Below are 25,339 nucleotides of genomic sequence, written 5' to 3'. Positions count from 1 at the left end.
ACTTGAGTTAGGCCTATATAAATCACTTCAACAGTGTAATTTGTGTTGTTTTCCCAAAATATTTCTAAGGATAGAAATTATTAGTTTGTAAAGGGTTATGGTTATGGTCAGGGCAAGCTAACATGCAAAGTAGCTAAAAAATAGTATGTAGTTTCAAAGTTTTAAAAGTTTGTTTACTATGTTACGTGTAGTATATGAGACCAGGCTGGATTGGAATACTTGTAGTGCTGTAATGACATCAAGGGTACTCTTGAGGATCCTCTTGGATTTTACAGCAGTGGTTCCCAAACTTTTTATTCTCCCGTATCCCTTCAAATATTCAACCTCCAGCTGCGTACCAACTCTAGCACCAGGGTCAGCGCACTCTCAAATGTTGTTTTTTGCCATCATTGTAAGCCTGCCACACACACACACACACTATACAATAAATTTATTAAACATAAGAATTTGTTAGTTTTTTGTCACAACCCGGCTCGTGGGAAGTGACAAAGAGCTCTTATAGGACCAGGGCACAAATAATAATAATCAATAATTTTGCTATTTATTTAACCATCTTACATATAAAACCTTATTTGTTCATCAAAAATTGTGAATAACACACCACAGGTTAATGAGAAGCGTATGCTTGAAAGGATGCACATAACTCTGCAACATTGGGTCGTATTGGAGAGAGTCTCAGTCTTAAATCATTTTCCACACACAGTCTGTGCCTGTATTTAGTTTTCATGCTAGTGATGCCTGAGAATCCACTCTCACATAGGTACGTGGTTGCAAAGGGCAGCAGTGTCTTAACAGCACAATTTGCCAAGGCAGGATACTCTGAGCGCAGCCCAATCCAGAAATCTGTCAGTGGCTTCTGTTTAAAAAAAAAAAATCACAGAATCACTTGTTGCAATTTCGATGAGGCTCTCTTGTTCAGATATCGATAAGTGGACTAGAGGCAGGGCACGAAAGGGATAACAAATCCAGTTGTTTGTGTCATCCGTTTCGGGAAAATACCTGCGTAATTGCACACCCAACTCACTCAGGTGCTTCACTATATCACATTTGACATTGTCTCTAAGCTTGAGTTCATTTGCACACAAAAAATCATACAATGATGTAAAGACCTGCGTGTTGTCCTTGTTAATGCAGTCAGAGAAGAGCTCCAACTTTTTAATCAAAGCCTCAATTTTGTCCCGCACATTGAATATTGTTGGGGAGAGTGCCTGTAATCCTAGATTCAGATCATTCAGGCAAGAAAAAACATCACCCAGATAGGCCAGTCGTGTGAGAAACTCGTCATCAGACAAGAGGTCAGACAAGTGAAAATGATGGTCAGTAAAGAAAACTTTAAGCTCGTTTCTCAATAATAATWAAAAAAAATTGTCAATACTTTCCCACTTGATAACCAGCACGCTTCTGTATGTTGTAAAAGCATTACATGGTCGCTGCCCATATCATTGCATAGTGCAGAAAATACACAAGAGTTCAGGGGCCTTGCTTTAACAAAGTGAACCATGTTCACTGTTGTGTCCAAAACGTCTTTCAAGCTGTCAGGCATTCTCTTGGCAGCAAGTGCCTCTCAGTGGATGCTGCAGTGTACCCAAGTGGCGTCAGGAGCAACTGCTTGCACACGCATTACCACTCCACTATGTCTCCCTGATATGGTTTTTGAGCAATCAGTACAGATACCAACCCATCTTGACCACCAAAGTCCATGTGAGGTCTCAAAGCTGTCCAGTACTTTAAAAATATCCTCTCCTGTTGTCCTGGTTTCCAGTGGTTTGCAGTAGAGGATGTCTTCCTTAATTGACCACCCATAAACGTAACGGACATATACCAGGAGCTGTACCAGGCCCGCCACATCTCATCCAGCTGTTACGCATAGAATTCACTGGCTTGTATGCAAAGCATCTCCTGCCATGTCACTAATGCGTCGTGAAACAGTGTTGTTTGATGAAGACATTGTCTGTATTGTTATTTTTGGCCTTTTGTCCCAGCCATATCCACGGCAGCAGGAAGAATTAAGTCCTCCACAATAGAATGTGGCTTGCCTGTCCTAGCCACTCGGTAGCTCACCATATAAGACTGAGTTGATGGAATTGAGTAAGCAGATCCAAGGAAGTAACTGAAGTCACCGACGACCAGGTAGAGATGGGATGAGTGTTCCGGGTGAATGACTGTAGACAGAAAAAATGGAGGTAAGTTCAAGGCAAGCAAGACGTACAAAACAACAAAACAAACTCTATCAAACTGGAGGCTGATACGCTGGCACAACATACTGTTCATGGCTAACGATCCGGCAGGGAATGGATGTCAGGTCAGCGCTTATGAAGTGGAGGGGTGATGATCAGGACCAGGTGTGCAGATAGCTGATGGGATACAGGTGCGGGTACTCAGAGATCCTCCAACTAGCTACGTCGCCCGGCAACCAGACCTGGTGCGTTCCAGGACACCGGAAAAAACACTCCAGGACAGAACACAGGCAAAAACAGACTCAGGAAGCGGGATTCGTGACAAGATGTCTGCGCAAGAGTGAAGGTTTCATCAAGTTGTGAGATAGTACTTTTGCACATATAAGAAAAGGCACTACTCCCAATATAAGGGAACCCCAAATCAATGTAGTTCTCATATTTTTGCCTCTTCGATGGTCCAATGTCCCTTCTGTTGTTCGGTGCTTTCCCGGGTAAGGGGGCAGTAGCTCTTCGGCTGCATCAGATTCACAACAGTCAGTGTCCATGCTAGCTGGGCTAACAACAAATGTAGAATTACTGATGCTAGCATTGGATGTGCTCGTGGAAGCAGAACAACTTGTGTCGTCGACAGGTGCAGGTGTAWTACTGCTGGTAGTAGCAGTACTACCAGTAGAGCTGGTATGCGTCTCTATGGCCTTACTTTTTTAAACCATTTATCAATTTTCAAGCAAACGGAATGAGCAGTAGCTACGTTTGGCTACATACGGACCGTTAGTGGAATTCCTGCGAGAGAGTAACGGTTAATGTTATTGGTTGTTAATTATTTGACTAGGCTACCTGTATTAGACATTGTCTTGTTATTTCGCTGAACACTAAATAGTTAAATTTTATCTTTGGCAGTGAAACGACTAAACTCAGGCGAGGAAAAACACCTCACCCATATGTATATGTAGTGAGGTGCGTACTGGCGGTAGAGAAGTCAGGCGCAGGAGAGCGAAAACTGATTTACAACGGTGTCGTTTAATATCCATAAACCACCGTCAACAGAATACAATAAATGGGTCAAACAAAACCCGGTAAATACCAGCACTACAAGAAACAATTACCGACAAGGACATGGGGGGGAACAAAGGGTTAAATACACAACATGTAATTGATGGAAYTTGAACCAGGTGTGATGGAAGACAAGACAAAACCAATGGAAAATGAAAAGTGGATCAGCGATGGCTAGAAAGTCGGTGACTTCGACCGCCGAACGCTGCCCGAACAAGGAGAGGGACCAACTTTGGCGGAAGTCGTGACAGTATAGCCCCGTTGGAAAATATAAACGGACTGTTTGAAAATATGAAGAAAAAATGTGAATCACATTTTTATTTGGCGTACCCCTGATGGCACTGCACGTACCCCTGGGGCAACTCCTTGTGGTGGGCTGAGCGTCTGCAGGCTGACTACGGTCGTCAGTTGAACAGTGTTTCCTCTGACACATTCCTGGTTAAGCGAGCGGGTGTTAAGCGCGGCTTGGCAGGTCATGTTTTGAGGGACGCATGACTTGACCTTCGCCTCTCCCGAGCCCGTTGGGGAATTGCAGCAATGAGACAAGATCGTAATTGGATATCATGAAATTGTGGAGAAAAAGGGGGTAAATAAAAAATACACTTCCATTCAAAAGTTTGGGGTCCCTTAGAAATGTCCTTGTTTTTGAGAAATTAAGGCTATTCCATGTGAGAAATTGCCAAGAAATTGACTACTCYGTTCACAGAACAGCGCTACCTGGCTCTAATCAGAATAGAAAGAGTGGGAGGCCCCAGTGCACAAAAAGAAAAGTACATTAGAATGTCTAGTTTGAGAAACGCCTCACAAGTGCCCGCAAAACACCAGTCTCAACATCAACAGTGAAGAAGCGAGTCCGGGATGCTGGCCTTCTAGGCAGATTTACAAAGAAAAAGCCATATCTCAGACTGGCCAATAAAAATAAAAGATTAAGATGTGCAAAAGAACTGGACAGAGGAACTCTGCCTAGAAGGCCAGCATCCCGTAGTCGCCACTTCACTGTTGACGTTGAGACTGGTGTTTTGCGGGTACTATTTAATGAAGCTGCCAGTTGAGGACTTGTGAGGCATCTGATTCTAAAATTAGACACTCTAATGTACTTATCCTCTTGCTCAATTGTGGACCGGAGCTTCCCACACTTTCTATTCTGGTTAGAACCAGTTTGCGCTGTTCTGTGAAGGGAGTAGTACACAGCGTTGTACGAGATCTTCAGTTTCTTGGCAATTTCTCGCATGGAATAGCCTTATTTTCTCAGAACAAGAATAGACTGACGAGTTTCAGAAGAAAGGTCTTTGTTTCTGGCTATTTTGAGCCTGTAATCGAACCCACAAATGCTGATGCTCCAGATACTCAGCTAGTCTAAAGAAGGCCAGTTTGATTGCTTCATTAATCAGACAACAGTTATTTTTTCAGCTGATCAATTAGCCTTTTAAAATGATAAATTTGGATAAGCTAACACAATGTGCCATTGGAACACAGGAGTGATGGTTGCTGATAATGGGCCTCTGTACGCCTATGTACTGTAGATATTCCATTACAAATCAGCCATTTCCAGCTACAATAGTCATTTACAACATTAACAATGTCTACACCGTATTTCTGATCATTTGATGACATTTTAATGGACAAAAAATTWGCTTTTCTATCAAAAACAAGGAAATTTCTATGTGACCCCAAACTTTTGAACGGTAGTGTATATTACACATGCAAAAAAATTATATAGCTATAATTACATTCGGAGAAAGAGTCTGTTTTGGAAGAAAGCGAGAACGTAAGGCAAAGTATATATAAAGAGGTAGAAAAAAACAGACAGACAACCAGAGGGGGAAGGAAGGAACGAGAGAGGGAGCAGGTTTCTGAGTCAGCGAATCAGGCTGTGGTGGTAATCAGGGCAGAAGTGCAGCGTGGCTGTTCTTTCCTCCTTTGGCACCCTCTAAGACTGAATCAGAGTTAAGGAGTAAGCAAGAAACGCCGAGAACCACCTCAAGGTCGAAATCCCTCTCACAGAGTGGCAGGATGATTTAAAACACCCATTCAATAGAATTGCAGAGAGTTAGACAAATTACAGGAGCACTGACCCTCTCTCAACACCATGACATCCTGATTTAACATGGATCTTCATTAGAGAGGTGGAGATTTAAAGAACTTATTGAGGTGGTGACCTGTATCTAAGCTATATGACAGAATGATTTAGAAGGGTAGGTCTAGTTTTGGGAATGCTTAGTGAATCTTAAAACCTGTGTACCTTTATTTGGATGTGGTGGGGGGAATTAATCTGAAGGGTAGTTCACTTGTAGGAAACTGTAGCTCTCTGCAGAATATTGTGTCTGCCATGAGGAGGGCCACACACAACCACAGAATAGGGACCACTCAATAGAGTTCCCTGCACACAAGTCGTGTTTTAATCAGTCTGTAGCCTGACGAGAGCGAGAAAGCGATTTGCCATAACCCCATTACCTGTGGCAGCATGCAGTGTGTGATGTCAATATGTGTGCAACAAAGTTTCTATGTTCATAAGGCTAATAACTTGAATATTGGAAAGGTGTAACAATTTTTCATTTGCGTCAATAAGTGAGTGAAATGCATCAGAAAGGTATTGGAAAGTTCAGGAAAACACCAGGAAAGCTTATCAGGTAATAATTGTGTCTGTAAAAAAAGGTTGTGCATTGCTTTCAATTGCGGTTTTGTCACTGTCGCTTCTAACGTCTCCTGTGCTGCTGGTGGATGTTGTCCTGGTTTTAATAGGTAACAGCTCCAAACCGCTCTGTTTGTTCCAACCACATTTAGCGGATATCAGAGGTTACTCAAGTAAACATGGTTCTATGAACTAAGCGGGGCATTTTTATTTGTATTTATTTATTTTATTAAATTTTTTACCTTAATTTAACGAGGCAAGTCAGTTAAGAACAAATTCTTATTTACAATGATGGCCTACCCAGGCCAAACCCTAACGACGCTGGGCCAATTGTGCGCTGCCCTATGGGACTCCCAATCACGGCCGGTTGTGATACAGCCTAGAATCGAACCAGGGTCTGTAGTGACGCCTCTAGCACTGAGATGCAGTGCCTTAGACCGCTATACCATTTTTAGAGGCATTATTACAGACCGCTTCTCAATTTTTGGGGTTTCCGACATATATTGATGGTGAAAACTGGTGCTTATTTTGGAGGATGCAGCCCTGCAGAACGATCAGACAGAAATCTGGATCCTTCTGGAGRGCCACATTTTGGTCGGCACTGTTCTACAGAACACATTTCTGTCTGATCATTCTGCAAGGCTGCATCCTGAATAAGCCCCAGTTTTCAATATTGATATTTGTCGAAAACCAAACACATTGACAGGACAGGCAGGGTCAAAACCAGGAGGGCGAGAAAAAGAGAGACTGGGAAAAGCAGGAGCTGAGACACAAAAACACTGGTTGACTTGACAAACAAGACGAACTGGCAACAGACAAACAGAGAACACAGGTATAAATACACAGGGGATAATGGGCAAGATGGGCAACACCTGGAGTGGGGTGGAGACAATCACAAAGACAGGTGAAACAGATCAGTGTGTGACAGTACCTGGCGCCACCTGGCGTCCTGCCTGGTCGCATACCTGGTTGACCAGGGTAACGGTAGTGAAAGTCGGCGATGAAGGCTGGGTCCAGGATGTCTCTAGCAGGGACCAAGCACCTCTCCTCCGGGCCATAACCCTCCCAGTTAACCAGGTACTGAAAACCCCTGCCCCGTGGTTGAACACTCAGGAGGCATCTCACCGTGTACGCTGGATRGCCATCAATTACATGGGGAGGAGGGGTGGGCCTGGAAACAGAAGACAAAGGGCTGTGAGACACAAGCTTAATCCTAGGCACATGGAAAGTAGGGTGAATAAGGAGGGTACGGGGTAACAAAAGACGAACAGCAGGGGGGGCTCTAGAGACTCTAGAGATGGGGAACAGGCCGATGAAATGGGGGGAAAGTTTACGGGAGAGCCATACCCTCTGCCCGAACCGATAGCGTGGAGCAGGGGTTCGGTGGTGATCCGCTTGTCGCCTATACCTGAAGGTGGTCTTCAACAGAGTGGCCCGGGCTCTCTTCCAGGTACGGCGACAGCGGCAGATGAACATCTGGGCAGAGGGATTGCTGACTTCCTCCGCTCAGGGAAGAGCGGAGGCTGATAACCCAAGGAACACTCGAAGGGCGAGAGACACGTGGCAGAGCAAGGAAGGRTGTTGCGAGCGTACTCAACCCATACCAGTTGCTGACTCCAGGTGGTAGGGTTGACAGAGACTAGGCAGCGAAGAGTCGTCTCTAAGTCCTGGTTGGCTCGCTCCGAATAGCCGTTGGACTCGGGGTGGAATCCGGAGGACAGGCTGGCCGATGACCCAATGGGCGTGCAGAACGCCTTCCAGAACCGGGATGAGAACTGCTTACCCTGGTTCGGAGACCATGTCCACTGGGAGTCAGTGGAACTGGAAGACGTTCTGCACCATAAGCTGGGCCGTCTCCTTGACCGGGGGTAGTTTGGGGAGAGGGATGAGGTGGGCGGCTTTGGAAAATCGGTCGACCACAGTCAGGATGGTAGTGTTGCCCTCAGACGGGGGAGACCCGTGATGAAATCCAGGGATATATGGGACCAGGGACGGTGAGGGACAGGCAGCGGTTGGAGAAGACCAGCCGGAGCTTGCCGAGGTGTCTTGTTCTGTGCGCAGACCATGCAGGCGGCGACAAACACGGCAACTTCTGGAACCATAGTAGGCCACCAAAAGCGGTGTCGCATGAAGGCCAGAGTCCGACGAGAGCCCGAGTGACAGGCAAGCCTGGAGGTGGTCGGTCCACACAATGAATGGATGTCCACCCCTTCTAGCCAGTGCCTCCATTCCTCCAACGCCATCTTCACCACGAGAAGCTCCCGATTCCCCACATCGTAGTTCCTCTCCATGGCATTGAGGCGGTGGGAGAAGAAGGCGCAGTGATGCAGCTTAAGGTCCAGGGCATAACGTTGGGACAGGACAGCCCCCACTCCGACATCTGAAGCATAGGAGACCACCAGGAACTGACGGGAGGGGTCAGGATGAACCAGGATAGGAGCAGTGGTGAAGAGGTATTTAAGGTCCTGGAATTTCCGGTCAGCGGCAGATGACCACGTGAACGGAACTTTGGTAGAGTTGAGTGCAGACCAGGGCGGCCAGGGTGCTGTAACTCTGGATAAAGCGGTGATTAAAGTTGGCGAACCCCAGGAAGCATTACAGCTGCACCCTGGACGTAGGCTGAGGCCAATTCACCACCGCTCTCACCTTATCGGGATCCCGGGACACTCTCAGCAGAGATGATGTAGCCCAGAAAGGGAATGGTGGAGCGATGGAACTCGCACTTTTCCACCTTAAAACTTCTTATGGCTGCAATCCCGTTAACGGGATCGATATGACAACAGCCAGTGAAAGTGCAGGGCGCCAAATTCAAACAACAGAAATCTCATAATAAAAATTCCTCAAACATACATGTATCTTATACCATTTTAAAGGTAATCTTGTTGTTAATCCCACCAAAGTGTCCGATTTCAATTAGGCTTTACAGCGAAAGCACCACAAACGATTATGTTAGGTCACCGCAAAATAACAGAAAAACACAGCCATTAACTAATGTCACGCCCTGACCTAAAAAGAGATCCTTTTTATGTCTCTATTTTGGTTTGGTCAGGGTGTGAGTTGGGGTGGGTATTCTATGTTCTATTATTTGTATTTCTATGTTTTGGCCGGGTAGGGTTCTCAATCAGGGACAGCTGTCTATCGYTGTCTCTGATTGAGAACCATACTTAGGTAGCCCTTTTTCCCACCTGTCTTTGTGGGAAGTTGACTTTGTTTATGGCATATAGCCTTTAGCTTCACGGTTTGTTTTGTAGTGTTTTTTTGTTTTGTTTGGCGTCTTTTCAAATAAAAATAAAATGTACGCTCACCACGCTGCGCCTTGGTCTACTTCTTTTGACGGCCGTGACAGAACTTCCCACCACCAACGGACCAAGCAGCATGGTAAGGAGGAGCAGCGTGTTCAGGATTCATGGACTTGGGAGGAAATCCTGGACGGTAAGGGACCCTGGAGGCAGGCTGGGGAGTATCGCCGTCCACGGGAGGAACTGGAGGCAGTGAAAGCAGAGCGGCAGCGTTACGAGGGAACACGGCTAGCAAGGAAGCCCGAGAGACAGCCGGTGTCCGCACACCGCACGGTGTCTCCAGTACGCGTTCTTAGCCCGGTGCGCTACATTCCAGCTCCCCGCATCTGTCGGGCTAGAGTGAGCATCCAGCCAGGACGGGTTCTGCCAGCACTGCTCTCCAGAACTCTAGTGCGCCTCCTCGGCCCAGTATATCCTGCGCCGGCTCTGTCCACTGTGTCTCCGGTACGTCTGCACAGCCCAGTGCGTCCTGTGCCAGCGCCACGCATTTGCAGGGTGAAGATAACCACCCAGCCAGGACGGGTTGTGCAGGCTCTAAGCTCGAGACCTCCAGTGCGCCTCCACGGCCCAGTGTATCCGGTGCCTCTGCCAAGGACAAGGCCTCCTGTATGTCTCTCCAGCCTGGTGAGTCCTGTGCCTGCGCCCAGAACTAATCCTCCTGTATGTCTCCCCAGCCTGGTGAGCCCTGTGGCAGCTCCAAGWACCAGACTGCCCATAAGTCTCCTCACTCCAGTGATGATCCATGGCACGAAGCCTCCAGTGATGATCCATGGCAAGAAGCCTCCAATGATGATCCATGGCACAAAGCCTCCAGTGATGATCCATGGCAAGAAGCCTCCAGTGATGATCCATTGGCAAGAAGCCTCCAGTGATGATCCATGGCACGAAGCCTCCAGTGATGATCCATGGCACGAAGCCTCCAGTGAGGAGTCATGGCAAGAAGCCTCCAGTGATGATCCATGGCACGAAGCCTTCAGTGAGGAGTTATGGCACGAAGCCTTCAGCGACGGTCCCCAGTCCGGAGCCTCCAGCGACGGTCCCCAGTCCGGAGCCTCCAGCGACGGTCTCCAGTCCGGGGCCCGCAACGAGGGTGCCCAGTCCGGGGCCCGCAACGAGGGTGCCCAGTCCGGGGCCTGCAACGAGGGTGCCCAGTCCGGGGTCGGCGACGAGGGTCCCCGCACCAGAGGTGCCGCCAAAGTGGGGTGAGCCAGTGATGGAGCGGGGTCTGCGTCCCGCACCTGAGCCGCCACCGCGGATAGATGCCCACCCAGACCCTCCCCTATAGGTTCAGGTTTTGCGGCCGATACTTCAGGTTTTGCGCCAACAGTTGTTGCCTTCTCACCAAGCTGCTTGCCTATTGTCCTGTAGCCCATGCCAGCCTTGTTCAGGTCTACAATTTTATCCCTGATGTCCTTACACAGCTCTCTGGTCTTGGCCATTGTGGAGAGGTTGGAGTCTGTTTGATTGAGTGTGTGGACAGGTGTCTTTTATACAGGTAACGAGTTCAAACAGGGGCAGTTAATACAGGTAATGAGTGGAGAACAGGAGGGCTTCTTAAAGAAAAACGAACAGGTCTGTGAGAACCAGAATTCTTACTGGTTGGTAGGTGATCAAATACTTATGTCATGCAATAAAATGCAAATGAATTACTTAAAAAATCTTACAATTTGATTTTCTGGATTTTTGTTTTAGATTCCGTCTCTCACAGTTGAAGTGTACCTATGATAAAAATTACAGACCTCTACATGCTTTGTAAGTAGGAAAACCTGCAAAATCGKCAGTGTATCAAATACTTGTTCTCCCCACTGTATGTGATTGCAGGTGCGGGTAAGGATGACAAAGGCAAAGAATATTACCGTTTACAGGGAATTTATTCTTCCTTCACACAGTAATTTGAGGAAAAGGGGCTGGACGGAACCAAAGCAAAGAAAGTTAAAGTTAAAGAGCCCCCGCTCTYCTACCTTACCTGCCTTCCCACTTCTAACCTAACCTTTAGCACCACCTGGTGCGCCAACCAAAATACAGGGGGTGGTCCTCCCAGGTCTTACATAGTGTGCATAGACAGATTAAATACTACGGGTTATATATGCCCTCAGGCCTCTTGCCTAAACATACCCAAGGTGCGTTCCCCTTCCCACCCTGGGAACAAATGAAACACAGAATAATTTACCAATACTCTAAGTGTGAAATTTCAATAACCACAAACACTAAGTCCTATTGTCATACACATACCTCTGAAGGAGCTGCTACAAAATAATATTAAAAAAACTTTCACTGACCACCACAACAAGCCACATAGGACATAAAATGAAGCTCTCCTCTCTGACGAAGGAACACTGGCTTTTATCAAGCTGGAGAAGGAGTTGGTAATTGAAGAAACAGCTGTATCCCCTGACGAGAGGGAGAGGTCAGAGCTCCGATCAGCGATTGGCCGACCATTGGCCGACCAATCAGCTGCTTTAGGAATCCAGGAAGCCATTTCCTGAAATAGACACACATACAAACCCATAACAACACAGAAACTGGGGAACGTAACAGAGCGAAATCGAATTTCCTCTCCATCCGTCATTCCCGCAGTCGCCCATCGATGCAGATGGTCAAAGCGATGAGGGAGTCAAGATCGGTGGTTAACTCCCGAGCAGCAAGCTCATCCTTAACCACCTCCGAGACGCTGTGCAGGAACATGAATAACATTGAATAACACATTAGTAAATGGCAAAAAAAGACAGTCAAAAAATAAATCATATGGAATAAGATTTTGAAGTGTCTGTCCTATATCTAGTAGCTATAAGAAAGCTCAGTAATTGTTCTTGTTGTTTTGGCCACATAAAGTATTCATATCCCTTGACTTATTCCACATTTTGTTATGTTACAGCCTGAATTCAACATGTATTAAATATAGACACAACACCCCATAATGACAAATTGAAAACACATTTTTGTTTTTGCAAATGTATTGAAAATTAAATACAGAGATCTCATTTACATAAGTATTCACACCCCAGAGTCAATACATGTTAGAATTTTAATTATTCAAGCTCTGTCAAATTGGTTGTTGATCATTGCTTGACAGCCATTTTCAAGTCTTGCCATAGATTTTCAATCAGATTTAAGTCAAAACTGTAACTCGGTCACTCAGGAACATTCACTGTCTTCTTGGTAAGCAACTACAGTGTAGAWTTAGCCATGTGTTTTAGGTTATTGTCCTGCTGAAAGGTGAAATCATCACCCAGTATCTGGTGGAAAGCAGACTGAACCAGGTTTTCCTCTAGGATTTTACCTGTGCTTAGCTCCATTCCGTTTCTTCTTTATCCTGAAAAACTCCCCAGTCCTTAATGATTACAAGCATATTCATAACATGAAGCAGCCATCACTATGCTTAAAAATATGGAGAATGGTACTCAGTAATGTGTTGTATTGGATTTGCACCGAACACACTTTGTATTCAGGACAAAAAGTTAATTGCTTTGCCAATTTTTTTTGCAGAATTACTTTAGTGCCTTGTTGCAAACAGGATGCATGTTTKGGAATTGTTTGTATTCGTTACAGGCTTCCTTCTTTTCACTCTGTTAACTAGGTTAGTATTTTGGAGTGACTACAATGTTGAGTGGGTTCCTTCCTCTCCGGGCAAGTGAGTTAGGAAGGATGCCTGTATCTTTGTAGTGACTAGGTGAATTAATACACCATACAACGTGTAATTAATAACTTCCCCATACTCAAAGTGATATTCAATGTCTGCTTTTTTATTTTTACGCATCTACCAATAGGTGCCCTTTGCGAGACATTGGAAAACCTCCCTGGTATTTTGTATGTGTGGGGTATAAAGATGAGGTAGTCATTCAAAAATCATGTTAAACACTATTATTGCACAGTGAGTACATGCAACTTATTATGTGACTTGTTAAGAAATGTTTTACTTCTTAACTTATTAAGGCTTGCCATGACAAAGGGGTTGAATACTTATTGACTCAAGACATTTCAGCTTTTCATTTTTAATGAATTTGTAAACATTTCAAAAATCATGATTCCACTTTGACATTATGGTGTATTATGAGTAGGCCAATGAGAAMATTTTTAATTGAATCCATTTTAAATTCAGGCTGTAACACAACAAAATGTGGAAAAAGTCAAAGGGTGTCAATACTTTCTGAAGGTACTGTTTTTAACCCCTTATTTTTATTGGTACAAAACTACCTCCATACTTTCATTCATTTGTATGGGTTACCYTCAGACGAGTCCCGTGACACTTGTGGGGGTCATAGAGCAAAACAGAGAACACCATCGTGTTCTTTCCATTGAGGGGTCATATTAATTAGTAGGCCACTGTTCGGACACTACAGACATTTTGTGAGAAGATCGATTTTCATCTCCTGGTCTGACAAACAGCGCTGTAGATCTGCCACTGTTGCCCTGATGCAGAAGGGCAACAAAGGCAGATGTGGTGGATTGAGACGCAACCCATTCAAAAAACTGATATCCCTATCTTAATCTGACGGATCTGATGGGGATTTTTGTATTATTTTCATTAGATTGATGCACAGGTGCGTCAATAGACTACTATTTTAAGCGGTCCGGTTCAAAGAGTCGTCATCTGAATTAATTCTATGAAAACCCTGTTTTCAACAGTGTGTGTAGTTTGGGAGTGTATGTGAACGGTTGTCATCGTAAACAGGATTAGTGTCTAAGGGAGATTACCCAGAACTCTCCGAATGGTTTTAAAGTTAAGATTAAATTGCTTTTTCCAATTAATTCACAAAGCTCTAATGATGTTAAAGGGTTATTGGATTACACTACTACATGTCCTAATTTAGCTTCACGCTGGTTCTCTTCCATGTATCCTGTCCTATTCCTCACAACTGGAATGTATGAGTGTATAACAGTATTCCTTTCCCATTCATGGCTCACTGAAATGTTTACCTGGGCTTACAAAGTGGGAAAAGTCAGAGGGTTTTGAAAAGTATGAAATATTCAATACATTTAATGGCGTGGTTGCACATTTGCTGCTATGAATTTTGGATACTTCTTTATGGTACAAGACAAGTGATAAACATCAGATACATTGTTCTTAAGCATGGCCCATACCTATTATTTTAACATTGTCATACTATATCTACACATCAAGTCTTCAAAAGTGTCAAGTGAGCACTAAAAGAAAGTGTGCACTTATAAAGTGCTGTGATTCCCATGCAGTGACTGGCAGGCCTGAGAAGTACACTTAAAACACAATTGTCCAATGACACAGTCCATATGGAGTGTACTGGATTCTTCACATACAGTAAAAGGACAGAGAAAGGTAAAATTATATTAATACAAAAAGAAGAGCGTGTGTGTGTGTGTGTGGGGACGTGTTTAACTATTCTTGTTAAAGAAGAATAGTAAACTAACCAAAATTTGACCAATTAGGGACATTTAGTTAGTCCCCACGAGGTCAAATGCTATTTCTAGGGGGTTTAGGGTTAAGGTTAGAATTAGTGTTAAGGTTAGGAGCTAGGGTTAGTTTTAGGGTTAGGTTTAGGGCTAGTGTAAAGGTTAGGATTTTGGGTTAGGGTTAGGTTAAGGTTTAGGGAAAATAGGATTTAAAATGGGACTGAATTGTGTGTCCCTACAAGACTAGCTGTACAAGACTGTGTGTGTGTGTGTGTGTGTGTGTGTGTGTGTGTGTGTGTGTGTGTGTGTGTGTGTGTGTGTGTGTGTGTGTGTGTGTGTGTGTGTGTGTGTGTGTGTGTGTGTGTGTGTGTGTGTGTGCGTGTGCGTGTGTGCGCGTGCTTGTGTGTGTGCGCGTGCGTGCGTGAAGAAGAGGACTGTACCTCTCTCGGTTTCTTCCTAGGTTCTGCCTTTCTAGGTAGTTTTACCTAGACACCGTGATTCTATATCTGCATTGCTTGCTCTTTTGGGTCTTAGGCCGGGTTTCTGTATGACCACTTTGTGACAAATGCTGATGTAAACAGGGCTTTATATATACATTTAGTTGATTGATTGTTTGCATGTGTGTGTTGATAATAGTCTCAGAGTGGCAGAAGATATGCTTTGGCTCCATTCCACAGATTAAGTGTGTTCCTGTCTCCTCTACAAATACTTTAGATCCACGTAGAAAACATATGTATGGTGATGATACAGAGGAACTGCCAAGTTGCCCACCTCTGTATCAAGAGATTATCCTCCAATTAATCCTCTTCATCACAGCCTTGGAACATAAACAGCTAGTACACTAGGTACAAAAACACATTTCCACATACACAGTATCTCCTGTGGTAAACTCTGTGAATGGTTTAGTTGGCCGCTACTACCCCTCGGAGTAGGATAAAGTTGCCATTAGAAACTGAGCTAAGGTCTGTTTGGGATCCCCCTTAATGGTTAGGGTCAGTATTTGGGAAGGGTATGATCTGATCCTAGATCTGTGCCTAAGGGTAACTTGTACCCGGAGCCTTCTCCCTCTTCTCTCTGCACGTGCTCAGACAGCCTTGCCCATGATGAGGAGGCTCATGAGGAAGACCATGATGAAGAAGAGCCACATGAAGAGTCGGTCCATAACCTTGGCCACCTTCCTCCACTCACCCGTACGTCTCTGGGTGGAGCGCTGGTCGTGGTAGCAGCTGGCGATGTACTCGATGTTCCTGCATAGCGCTTGGTGCTGACACACACACTGGGCCCTCACCACCACCTCCCTCCTAACCCTAGCCTCTGCGCCTCCTAATGATCCTTTCCTTCTTTCTCCACCTCCTCCCACACAGCCTCTCTCTCCTCCTCCACCTTTGCCTCTTTCTGCCGCCACTGCTCCTCCCATGTACCCACTTTCTCCTCTGAAACCCTTCTCTCTTTCTGCCTCTCCTCCTCCTTCTTTCTCACCTCCTGCTGCTCCCTCCTCCTCCTCTCCAGCATCTATACTCACAAACAGGTCGTCTTTCCACCAACTGGGCTCAAAGGTTTGGTATGAGCCTCTTTTCACATCCAGTCTATCCCCCTCCTCTTTCTGTGTTTTTACGCCCACGCCAACCCCTTCCTCTCCACCCATCCCTCCCATGCCTCCCAAGGACTCCCCATTCACATCCCAGTTCGTACTTCTGGTTTGGGGGTTGATATTGTGGTCAGGTGGGAGCTCGGGCGGGGCCTTTTTCTTGGGGGTGCCGGTGAAGCAGTTCTCTCCCACCTCATAGACAAAGCAGATCCGCGCCAGGTAGTGCAGGATGAAGCGGCGGGCCCACTCAGGGACGGGACGCGCCTCCGGACCACAGTGATGGATGTTCATGATGAAGATGGTCAGGGCGGTCGACGCAGTGATCATCGTCATGGTAGCAATGTAGTACTTGCCTGTGGGGAAGTAGTGATCAGCAATACAGTCAATTCCATGTATAACAACTCTCACACATTCAAACATAATCATCATTATTCAATGTAATGGTGTACATTGACTTACATAATATCACTTCCTTCAGGATTCTAGACAGTGTTAAATAGACAGACAAGCATAATTGCTCCACAGAGGGAAGACAGAGTATAGGTTATCGAATTGTGATTGCGGCACATTAAATTATCTGGACAGCCACTATCGACTGGCCTCTGTACCATTACATCGACATTATCCCACAAACACCAACACAATTTATTACTTTGCTGATACCTTCTTTGTTGAAAATGTAAAAAACAAATGTATTGAAATACTATTGCAAAAATTCCTACTTCACTTTTGTTTTACTCTGCCTGCATCCCAATGTTGATTCAAAATGCATAAGCACTTTTTGCTTGTCCCTATACTATTTCACAATAAAATATGGAATAATATACTGAATAAACATACAAAATATGCTTCTTCAGTATTCACAAGGTCTCCCTGCTCTGTATCACATCTCATCTATACAGTAGACAGGCAATTCAATTTAGCAGCAGAGAGGATGTTGTGCTGAGTAAGACCCATTAAATATTTACTAAGCATCTCTGCCTGTGAGTTTATGGGAGAAGACCTACAAAAGTCTCTGAGGAGAGCTGGTCAGTCTCAGTTAGTGTCGGAGAAGGAGATAAAATGGCCTCAAAAGCCCAGAGGAGAGTATATATTCTCTGATTGCTGTACTCATGGCACTCTCTCTCTACTCATCTCTCACTGTAACACCCCCACCCCCTTCTCTCACCCCCTTCTCACACCTATGAGTGGTACGTTCTCCGAGGGTGGCATGCTCTCTGCCACTAGCAGCTGAAACACGGTCAGGGCCAGCAGCACGGTGACCCCCAGGGACACTTTCTCCCCAGAGTCAGCTGGCAGGTAGAAGCCCAGCGGGGCCAGGAAGGAGATCATCATACAAGGGATGAGCAGGTTAAAGATGTAGAAGGATGCCCTGCGTTTCAGGTGCAGGGTGTAGGTGATGTCTGGATAGGGGTCCGAGCAGCAGCCGTACAGGATCACGTTCTTCTTGGCTGGCATGCCCAGTACCTATAGTTAGGATAGCATGGAATAGAATAGAAATGAATGGCCTGCGGTGATCTAGCGGTCTAAGAACACTGATACTTTGAACCTCTGCCAGCATGGGTTCAAATCCAATCCAATGCTCTTTCAGCACACTCCTCCTATCTCTCTCTATCCTATCCAATGAACAAATAAAATACATGCATTGTGCATCGTTGAATAGAAACTATGGAAACAACTAGATAAGAGAGTCTTATAAATGCAAAAGTGTTTTCAATCAATAAAGTGCAAATAGGGAATACATATCAGGCTTTGCCCATACAAATATCAGCAAAAGCACTGCTATAGATAAAGGATTAAAAAAATGTCTAAATTAACTAATAAATCTGACCTCCCACTCTACATTGGCCACGAAGTCGGCCAGGTCAGCACTGTCCAGGGCGTTGACCAGGTCCATCTGGTTGCCGTTGTGTGTCCAGGAGCCGAAGGTTAGGCGACACTGCTGGGCATCAAACGGGAAGAAGGACACATCCACTGAGCACGAGCTCTTAGTGATGGCCGGCTGGTCCCACATGATCTGTCCATCGTTACGGATCACCACATTGGTCTCCATGGAGCTGGCGAACTGGTCATCAGCACTGAGAGGAGGAGAGCAAGGCGAGAGGAAGGGAAAGTGTATGAGTGAGAGGGGAGATTGAAGGGAAAAGGAGGAGTATGTAGGGAGGGAGGATAGAGGGGGGAGAAGGAGGACAGTGATGGTGGGAGGAGGAGAGACGGAGGGAGGAAGGAAGAGAGGGAGAAGAGGCAGAGTGTGTGAGGAATTAATTGATGAACAAAGAAGGCAATTAAAAGCATAGAAAATTTGTTCTTATCTACAATAGATACCGTCAAGTCACTAAAGACTCTTTAGAGGAGTGACTGGGAAAGGACAGAGGGCAGAAATGGAGGGAAGGAAGATGGGCATGGAGTGTCTCACAGAGAGACAAAGGATGTGATGACGGTCAGGCAGGATGATTGAAAGATGATTGCCGGTGCGCAAGGAGAGTGGGGAGAGCAGGGGTGGAGCCCTCCTCTCAGAGCCCACTTCTACACTCAGAAATCTCACTACACTTCTGACCTTCATCACAGGGACTGGACTGAGCTTAGAACTTTAATAGTCATGACCCTAAAAGTTTGAAACTTCTCAGAAACCAAAGCTTAGGAACTGAATCTGCATTCTGTGGCATCCCCCTACTATCAATCGTCCTCCAACAGGGATTTGGTAATTAAGCATATAAAGTGTTAGTTTAGGTATGGGATTATTGTGAGTCTCATGTAACACACAACCCTCAGACCTGTCCAGATATTTCCAGGAAAAAGGATGTAGAAATGCTCCTAGTCTAGCCTGTTGTAAAAGGATTACTGATTCAGTTGTAATAACAACAAAGGGAGATTAAAACATAACAAGACTGTGAAAGAATGAAGAGCTAGATTATTCCGCTAATACAGTGTTTCCCGGTGCAAAAAATATATATATGAGACAATCCTGTGCATCTAGGTCCGGGTGCTGGATTAGGTAGGAACAACTAGCATCCAAAAACAAGTTTAAAAACCGCATACTAGAAAAGACAGGCGACCAACCTTGTCTTTAGTTCTATTTATTTTTCATTTCAGGTTAAAAAATGAAAAATAAATAGATGTCAAGGTCAGTTGTCCCTATTTTCTAGTGTGCAGTTTTACAGTTGTTTTTGGAGAGTGTTTCCCAACTGTGGGCCAGGGTCCATTGGTGGGACAGGGCTGGTATCTACTGCGTTATTGATTAAGACTTGATTCTGGCTAGAAACACTGTCAATGTTGAATTGGCACATTGCAGCAACGAAAAACTTGAAAGGCTGTATGTAGCCATAAATCATAACAAGTGGCAAGAGATTTTTCTGACCACGTAGCCTAACCAAGACAAACCCTGGCACTAGTCATGGTGCAACAACAAGAAAGTCCTGCTCCAATACACTGTGATGAGCATCAGAAGTAGACTGGTTGCCTGGACACCCCGTGAGTAACGGCTTTTAGGGTGTCCAGCTTGTGTCCATGGCAACACAACAGATATTTGACGATGAGGGTGAAGAAGAGGAGTATGAGGAAGAGGACAACAAACCCGTGCAGGGAGAACCGATGTGTCTCAATACCAGCCAGGCCTACTTGTTATATAGGACAATATCAGGCCTCCATACATAACTACTAGGTATACGGATGGTATCGAGACCATCGTAGTCCTCCTTCTTCCAAGTGAGGTAGGCGTCCGTCCACACCTGCCGGATCCACAGRTACGTGGTCAGGATCTGGTTACGCTCATCCTACAGAAAAACACACACAGGTAAAGAGACAACAAGTACTGAAACACACAGGTCCAATGATTACAGGTAATGAAAACATACAGAAATGGTAGTATCAGAGGAGGCTGAGGTGTGCATGTGATGTGGGGTCATCATGGTGACCTTGTGCATGTGTTTGTGTGTTTACCATGTCGATTATCTGTGAGAGGGTGATCTGCAGTGTGACATTGATGATGTGGTCCGTGTCCTCCACTGGTCTCAGAGCGTTGGTGTAGTTAGCGAACAAATCAGTCAGCAACTTCTGAGCATACCTCCCATGAGCACCAAGACTCACTGCCACACACACAGAGACAGAGACAGAGACAGAGACAGAGACAGAGACAGAGACAGAGACAGAGAGAGAGAGAGAGAGAGAGAGAGAGAGAGAGAGAGAGAGAGAGAGAGCGTAGAGAGAGAGAGAGAGAGAGAGAGAGAGATTATATTATTCAATATTCAAATCCAAGTCTCAGTTTCTCAAAGGAATGGGAAAAATTGGCTCTGCAGTATCCCAGCTCGATTAACCTAAGAGCGACCTTGGAAACCACTTAATGATGTCGTAATTTGATAAGCTGATCACAAAGCTAGCTCTACGTGTCTGTCTGGTCCCTTATGCATGACTCACTACAGTCATTACATTTGATAATGTTAAAGTAACTTTTGGTTAGGCTTCTTCCTATATGTAGGCACATTTAAGGTATTGCCCTTTTGTGCGGTTGCCCTTTAACTGCAGGGTCACTGGCAGAATCCCTGCTCCAGATGTTTTCCCCTAATCGCTGCATTGATGGAACTGGTGGGATAGTCCTGCAGTCTCTCAAGCCTTTCTTGAAAGAGTTCCTGTAGGGGTTTGGGCCAGCTTCTTGAGGGCCCTTAATGTTTGGAATTTGGTTTGGCAAGAAACACACAAACAATGGCAACACTCATGTTTATAAACCTTATGTTAATTATTTATTATTTAGAAATTAAATTTGACAGACAGACTGAGGGTGAGAGAGAAAGTGACAAGGGAGATGGAGACAGAGAAAGGGGRAATGTTAGAGAGATTAACAGGGAGAAGTAAACAGAGGTGAAAAGGACAAAAAGATTAGGGGTGACTTTAGCGTGAGGGGAGGAAAGAGAGAAAGGGTTGAAGCAATGGAGGGAAGGAGTTAATTACTCAACGCACTGGAGAGAAACGCTGGATATATGAGAGAGAAGGAAAGAGAGGGGGAGAGGAGAAGGAGAGGGGGACAGAGGCAGATAAGCGGAAAGTTAATTACAAACAGTAAATGAGATAGTGTGTCCATCTAGAACTGCTAAATCCCTGTCCATTCACTTCCTACTGCAGACAGCACAGCGCAGCACAGGCACGCCCCGTGTGCCACTACTACTGCAGAAAGTTAAACACACTCAGTGCCTCTACACTTACTACTGCCAAACATTATAGACACTCAATCTCAAAATGCATTGTGTGTGGTGTTGTCTGTACATGTAACAAAGCAGTGTGTGTGGGTGTGTGTGTGTGTGTGTGTGTGTGTGTGTGTGTGTGTGTGTGTGTGTGTGTGTGTGTGTGTGTGTGTTGTTGTGTGTGTGTGTGTGTGTGTGTGTGTGTGTGTGTGTGTGATAGCGGGAGAGAGAGATGGGAAAAACACCAACTTGAGACTCTGCAAGCAGAATTCTGCAAGAATATCTCCATGTAGAACGTAAAACACCAAATAATGCATGCGGAGCAGAATTAGGCCGATATCCCTAATTATACAAATCGATTAAATTCAACAACCACCTAAAGGAAGTGATTCCAATTCCTAACAAAGCATCACCTACAGAGAGATTAACCTGGAGAAGAGTCATCTAAGCAAGCTGGTCCTGGGGCTCTGTTCACAAGCACAAACAGAGTCCCAGGAAGTAACACAAATTAGGCTCAACCAAATCATGAAGAAAACTAAGATATAGATTCTTGACACATTGGAAGAAGCTTAACAAAAATACAGAGCAAACTAGAATGCTATTTTGGCCCTTACAGAGATTACACAGTGGCAGAAATACCTGCCCACTGTACTGCCCAAAATTAGGAAGCTTTGACTATGTACAGAACTTCGGTGACCAAAGCCTTGCTATTGAGAGGCCGCATAGGCAGACTGGATCTCAAGAGAAGACAGGTTAAACTAAACTGCACTTCCTAATCTCCTCCCACATTAGAAGACACATATTTCCCCTCAGATTACACAGACCCACAAAGAATTAGAAAACAAATCCAATTTTGATAAACTCCCATATCTATTGGGTGAAATACCACAGTGTGCCATCGCAACAGTAATATTGTGACTGTTGCCACAGAAAAGGGCAAACAGTGAAGAAAATCTTTGTAAATACATCCTATATTTATGTTTATTTCCCCTTTTGTCCTTCAACTATTTGCACATTGTTACTACACTGTATATAGCCATAATATGACATTTTACATGTCTCTATCCTTTGGAACTTTTGTGAGTGTAATGTTTACTGTTCATTTCACTTTTGTTTATTATCTATTTAATTTGCTCTGGCAATGTAAACATATGTTTCCCATGCCAATAAAGCCCATTGAATGAAGAAGAGAGAGAGAGAGAGAGAGAGCGAGAGAGAGAGAGAGAGAGAGAGAGAGAGAGAGAGAGAGAGAGAGAGAGAGAGAGAGAGAGAGAGAGAGAGAGAGAGAGAGAGAGAGGAGCGAGAGAGAGAGAGAGAGAGAGAGAGAGGAGAGCAGAGCGAGAGCGAGAGCGAGAGCGAGAGCGAGAGCGGAGCGAGAGGAGAGCGAGAGCGAGAGCGAGAAGGAGAAGAGCGCAGAGCGAGAGCGAGAGAGAGAGAAATTTAAAGAAAATTTAGTTAGAATAACAGACTTGGTGTGGTCTTGATTACCCATCTGCAGTACTGTACATGTGTGAATGACTCTCATAGAGCTTCAGTAATATCCTGTACATACACCATGTATTGCATGTCAACCAACAAGAGGACTTGGTTACAGCACCAACCACATCTGTGAACCAGGCATTCATCCCATAACCTCAACCCCTATCCCCGAGCCCATAACTAGACAACAACTCTGTGTCCTAGTTGTAGCCCATTATGACTAGGTTCCACAGTTTTCCCTGGTCACGTCACACAGTAAATAAGCAGCAGTGTTAAGGATTGAAGGTTGGCTCTGGGTAGAGCTACGTTGCATGTAAGCTGACCAGATGCGTCTGTTTGCCTTAAGTTAAAGAGATAGTTCACCACTAAATCAATCTTTGTCAGATGTTGTCATACTTCAAAAGTGATCTAAAGTCCACTCATTATTCCATACCATCTTCTGTGTAAATCACACATTCAGGAAAATCTCTATACCTCAAATCCAAATGAATGGGAACGATGAGACCAATCTAATTGCAGCGTTATTGGGGTTGAACTACAACCTTTTGTCTGTACAACTGCGTGTGTCCTGTATTGTTGCCGTTGCCTCCTATGCACACTGAAGAAGGTCTTATACCCTAAATGTTTGGCGACAATACAAATAAGTGCTGTCCTATTTTTGTTCTGTGTAATAATGTGTACGGCACACAGAGTGGTCCATTTACATGTTTATCTGCTTCTGAGTTCAGTCAGCACCCCATCAGCAGCTCACTGGCTGTCATAGCCCCATTCTCTCTGTCCAGCTCAGCATCCATCCATCCATCCATCCATCTCTGTGCCAGTATAAAGTGCTGCAGCCACACTGCAGAGGGCTGCTGTCCCACTACTACATTCACTGGGCCACAGCGCGCTCTCTCTCTCTCTCTCTCTCTCAGCTCCTAGTGGAACAGCAGGTTTACTAATCTGTTCTTTAGTTCCTCGTTCTCCTCATTGTCTCCTCACTCTCTTCTTTCACTCTGTGCCAATTGTTTCTATCCCTCTCATGTGTTCTCTCTCTCTGCCACTGTACTCACCTTTCCGTCTCATTCTCTCCTTCGCTCTTTCTCTCAGTTACGCACTCTCCACCTCTATCTCTCTCCCTCCATCCTTCTCTCTCTCTATCTCTAGAAAAGCAGGTTCAGTTGTTTGGTGGGTTCATGAGGTGTGAGTTTAGTCAGCGTTTTTCTCCAGCATTAATCTAAGTGCCCTGGTGCTAACGGACCATCACATGCCAACTGGCAGACACTTGTCTAACTACCTACTGTATTGCCCAAAGTGCACACAACACAAGGACATGAGAGGGAACATACACATGGAGAAACCCAAATGTATGTACCAACTAGCACACACATGCACAAACACATGTAGGCCTACTGTAGAGCATAACAAAACATACATAAGAGTAGAAATTACACTGTATTGGCTCGTTTCCCAGATATAGATAAAGACTAGTCCTGGAATAAGAAGAACTATCTGAGTGTGTATTGTTAGACTGACAGGGCCAGGTTTGATTATCTGTCCCATCATGCCATGAGGCAGTGAAGCGTCAAAGCATGTACTCCTACCCTGCCAGAGGCATTGTGGGATTATTTGCTATAATCCCGCTCATGCCCTTCACTGTACCCTCTCTCCTCTAGCATCTGGACACACACACACACACACTGACACGCACACCCACCAGCCACTCCTTGAAGGCAGAGAGCACTCTGGCATCAACTCTAACGGTAGTTTCAGAAGCACGGACCTCATCTACACTAACTCTGGGTCATCACCATCTGGTCATAGAATTTAAACGCTTTCTAACCACAAATAAAAAATTTAATCACTAACCCTAATTTTAAACCTAACCTTAATCCTAGGTCACATACACGCTTATCATTTAAAGTGATACTGCCAATTTTTACATTTTATTTTGTTTAACCTTTTACTGAATTTGACCCCGACCCTAATATCTCTATTCTATCCTCTGTGTGAAGAGATTGAAAATGTACAACATAATCAGAACAAGATGCCAACAATTTAGGATCCATACTGTGGGTGTGTGTGCGCGAGCCCAGGGATGTCCTGATGATTCATTATTAATGAACAAGGGTGAAGGAAGTCCCTGTAGCCTCTCTCTGGGTGTACGCTGTAGGGAATAGTAAACACTCATTATTTACACACAAGAAGGTCAGAGGAAAGGTCTCTCACGTAAACACAACACTATTTTTCTCTCTCTCTCCTCTCCCCCTCTACATCTACCTCGTCCTCTTCGACTCTCTCCCTCTCCTCTCCCTTTACCACTCCTTGTCCCCTCCCTCTCTCCTCTCCTTTCCCTTTACCACTCCTTGTCCCCTCCCTTCACCACTCCTTGTCCCCTCCCTCTTTCCCTCTCCTCTCCCTTTACCACTCCTTTCCCCTCCCTCTTTCCCCCTCTCCTCTCCCTTTACCACTCCTTGTTCCCCTTCCTCTCTCCCTCTCCTCTCCCTTTACCACTCCTTGATCCCTTCCTCTCTCCCTCTCCTCTCCCTTTACACCCTTGTCCCCTCCTCTCTCCCTCTCCTCTCCCTTTA

General features: G+C 45.1%; 1 protein-coding gene across 1 annotated transcript; it reads right to left on the bottom strand.

Moving 5' to 3' along the window:
- Positions 1-13,080: 13,080 nt before the first annotated feature.
- LOC111980407 (neuronal acetylcholine receptor subunit alpha-10) lies at positions 13,081-20,137 on the bottom strand. Its single transcript, XM_024011134.3, has 5 exons — positions 20,056-20,137; positions 19,735-19,889; positions 17,948-18,194; positions 17,298-17,583; positions 13,081-16,469 (listed from the first exon to the last, which is right to left on the bottom strand). The coding sequence occupies exons 1-5, from the start codon at positions 20,056-20,058 to the stop codon at positions 15,613-15,615; spliced, it is 1,548 nt and encodes a 515-aa protein (XP_023866902.2). The 5' UTR covers positions 20,059-20,137; the 3' UTR covers positions 13,081-15,612.
- Between the last annotated feature and the right edge of the window lie 5,202 nt (positions 20,138-25,339).

The sequence above is a fragment of the Salvelinus sp. IW2-2015 genome, linkage group LG20 (genome assembly GCF_002910315.2).
Source record: "Salvelinus sp. IW2-2015 linkage group LG20, ASM291031v2, whole genome shotgun sequence".
NCBI classification, from domain to species: domain Eukaryota; kingdom Metazoa; phylum Chordata; class Actinopteri; order Salmoniformes; family Salmonidae; genus Salvelinus; species Salvelinus sp. IW2-2015.
The sequence above is the reverse complement of the archived record's forward strand: the minus strand, read 5'-3'. Positions and strand labels throughout refer to the sequence as shown.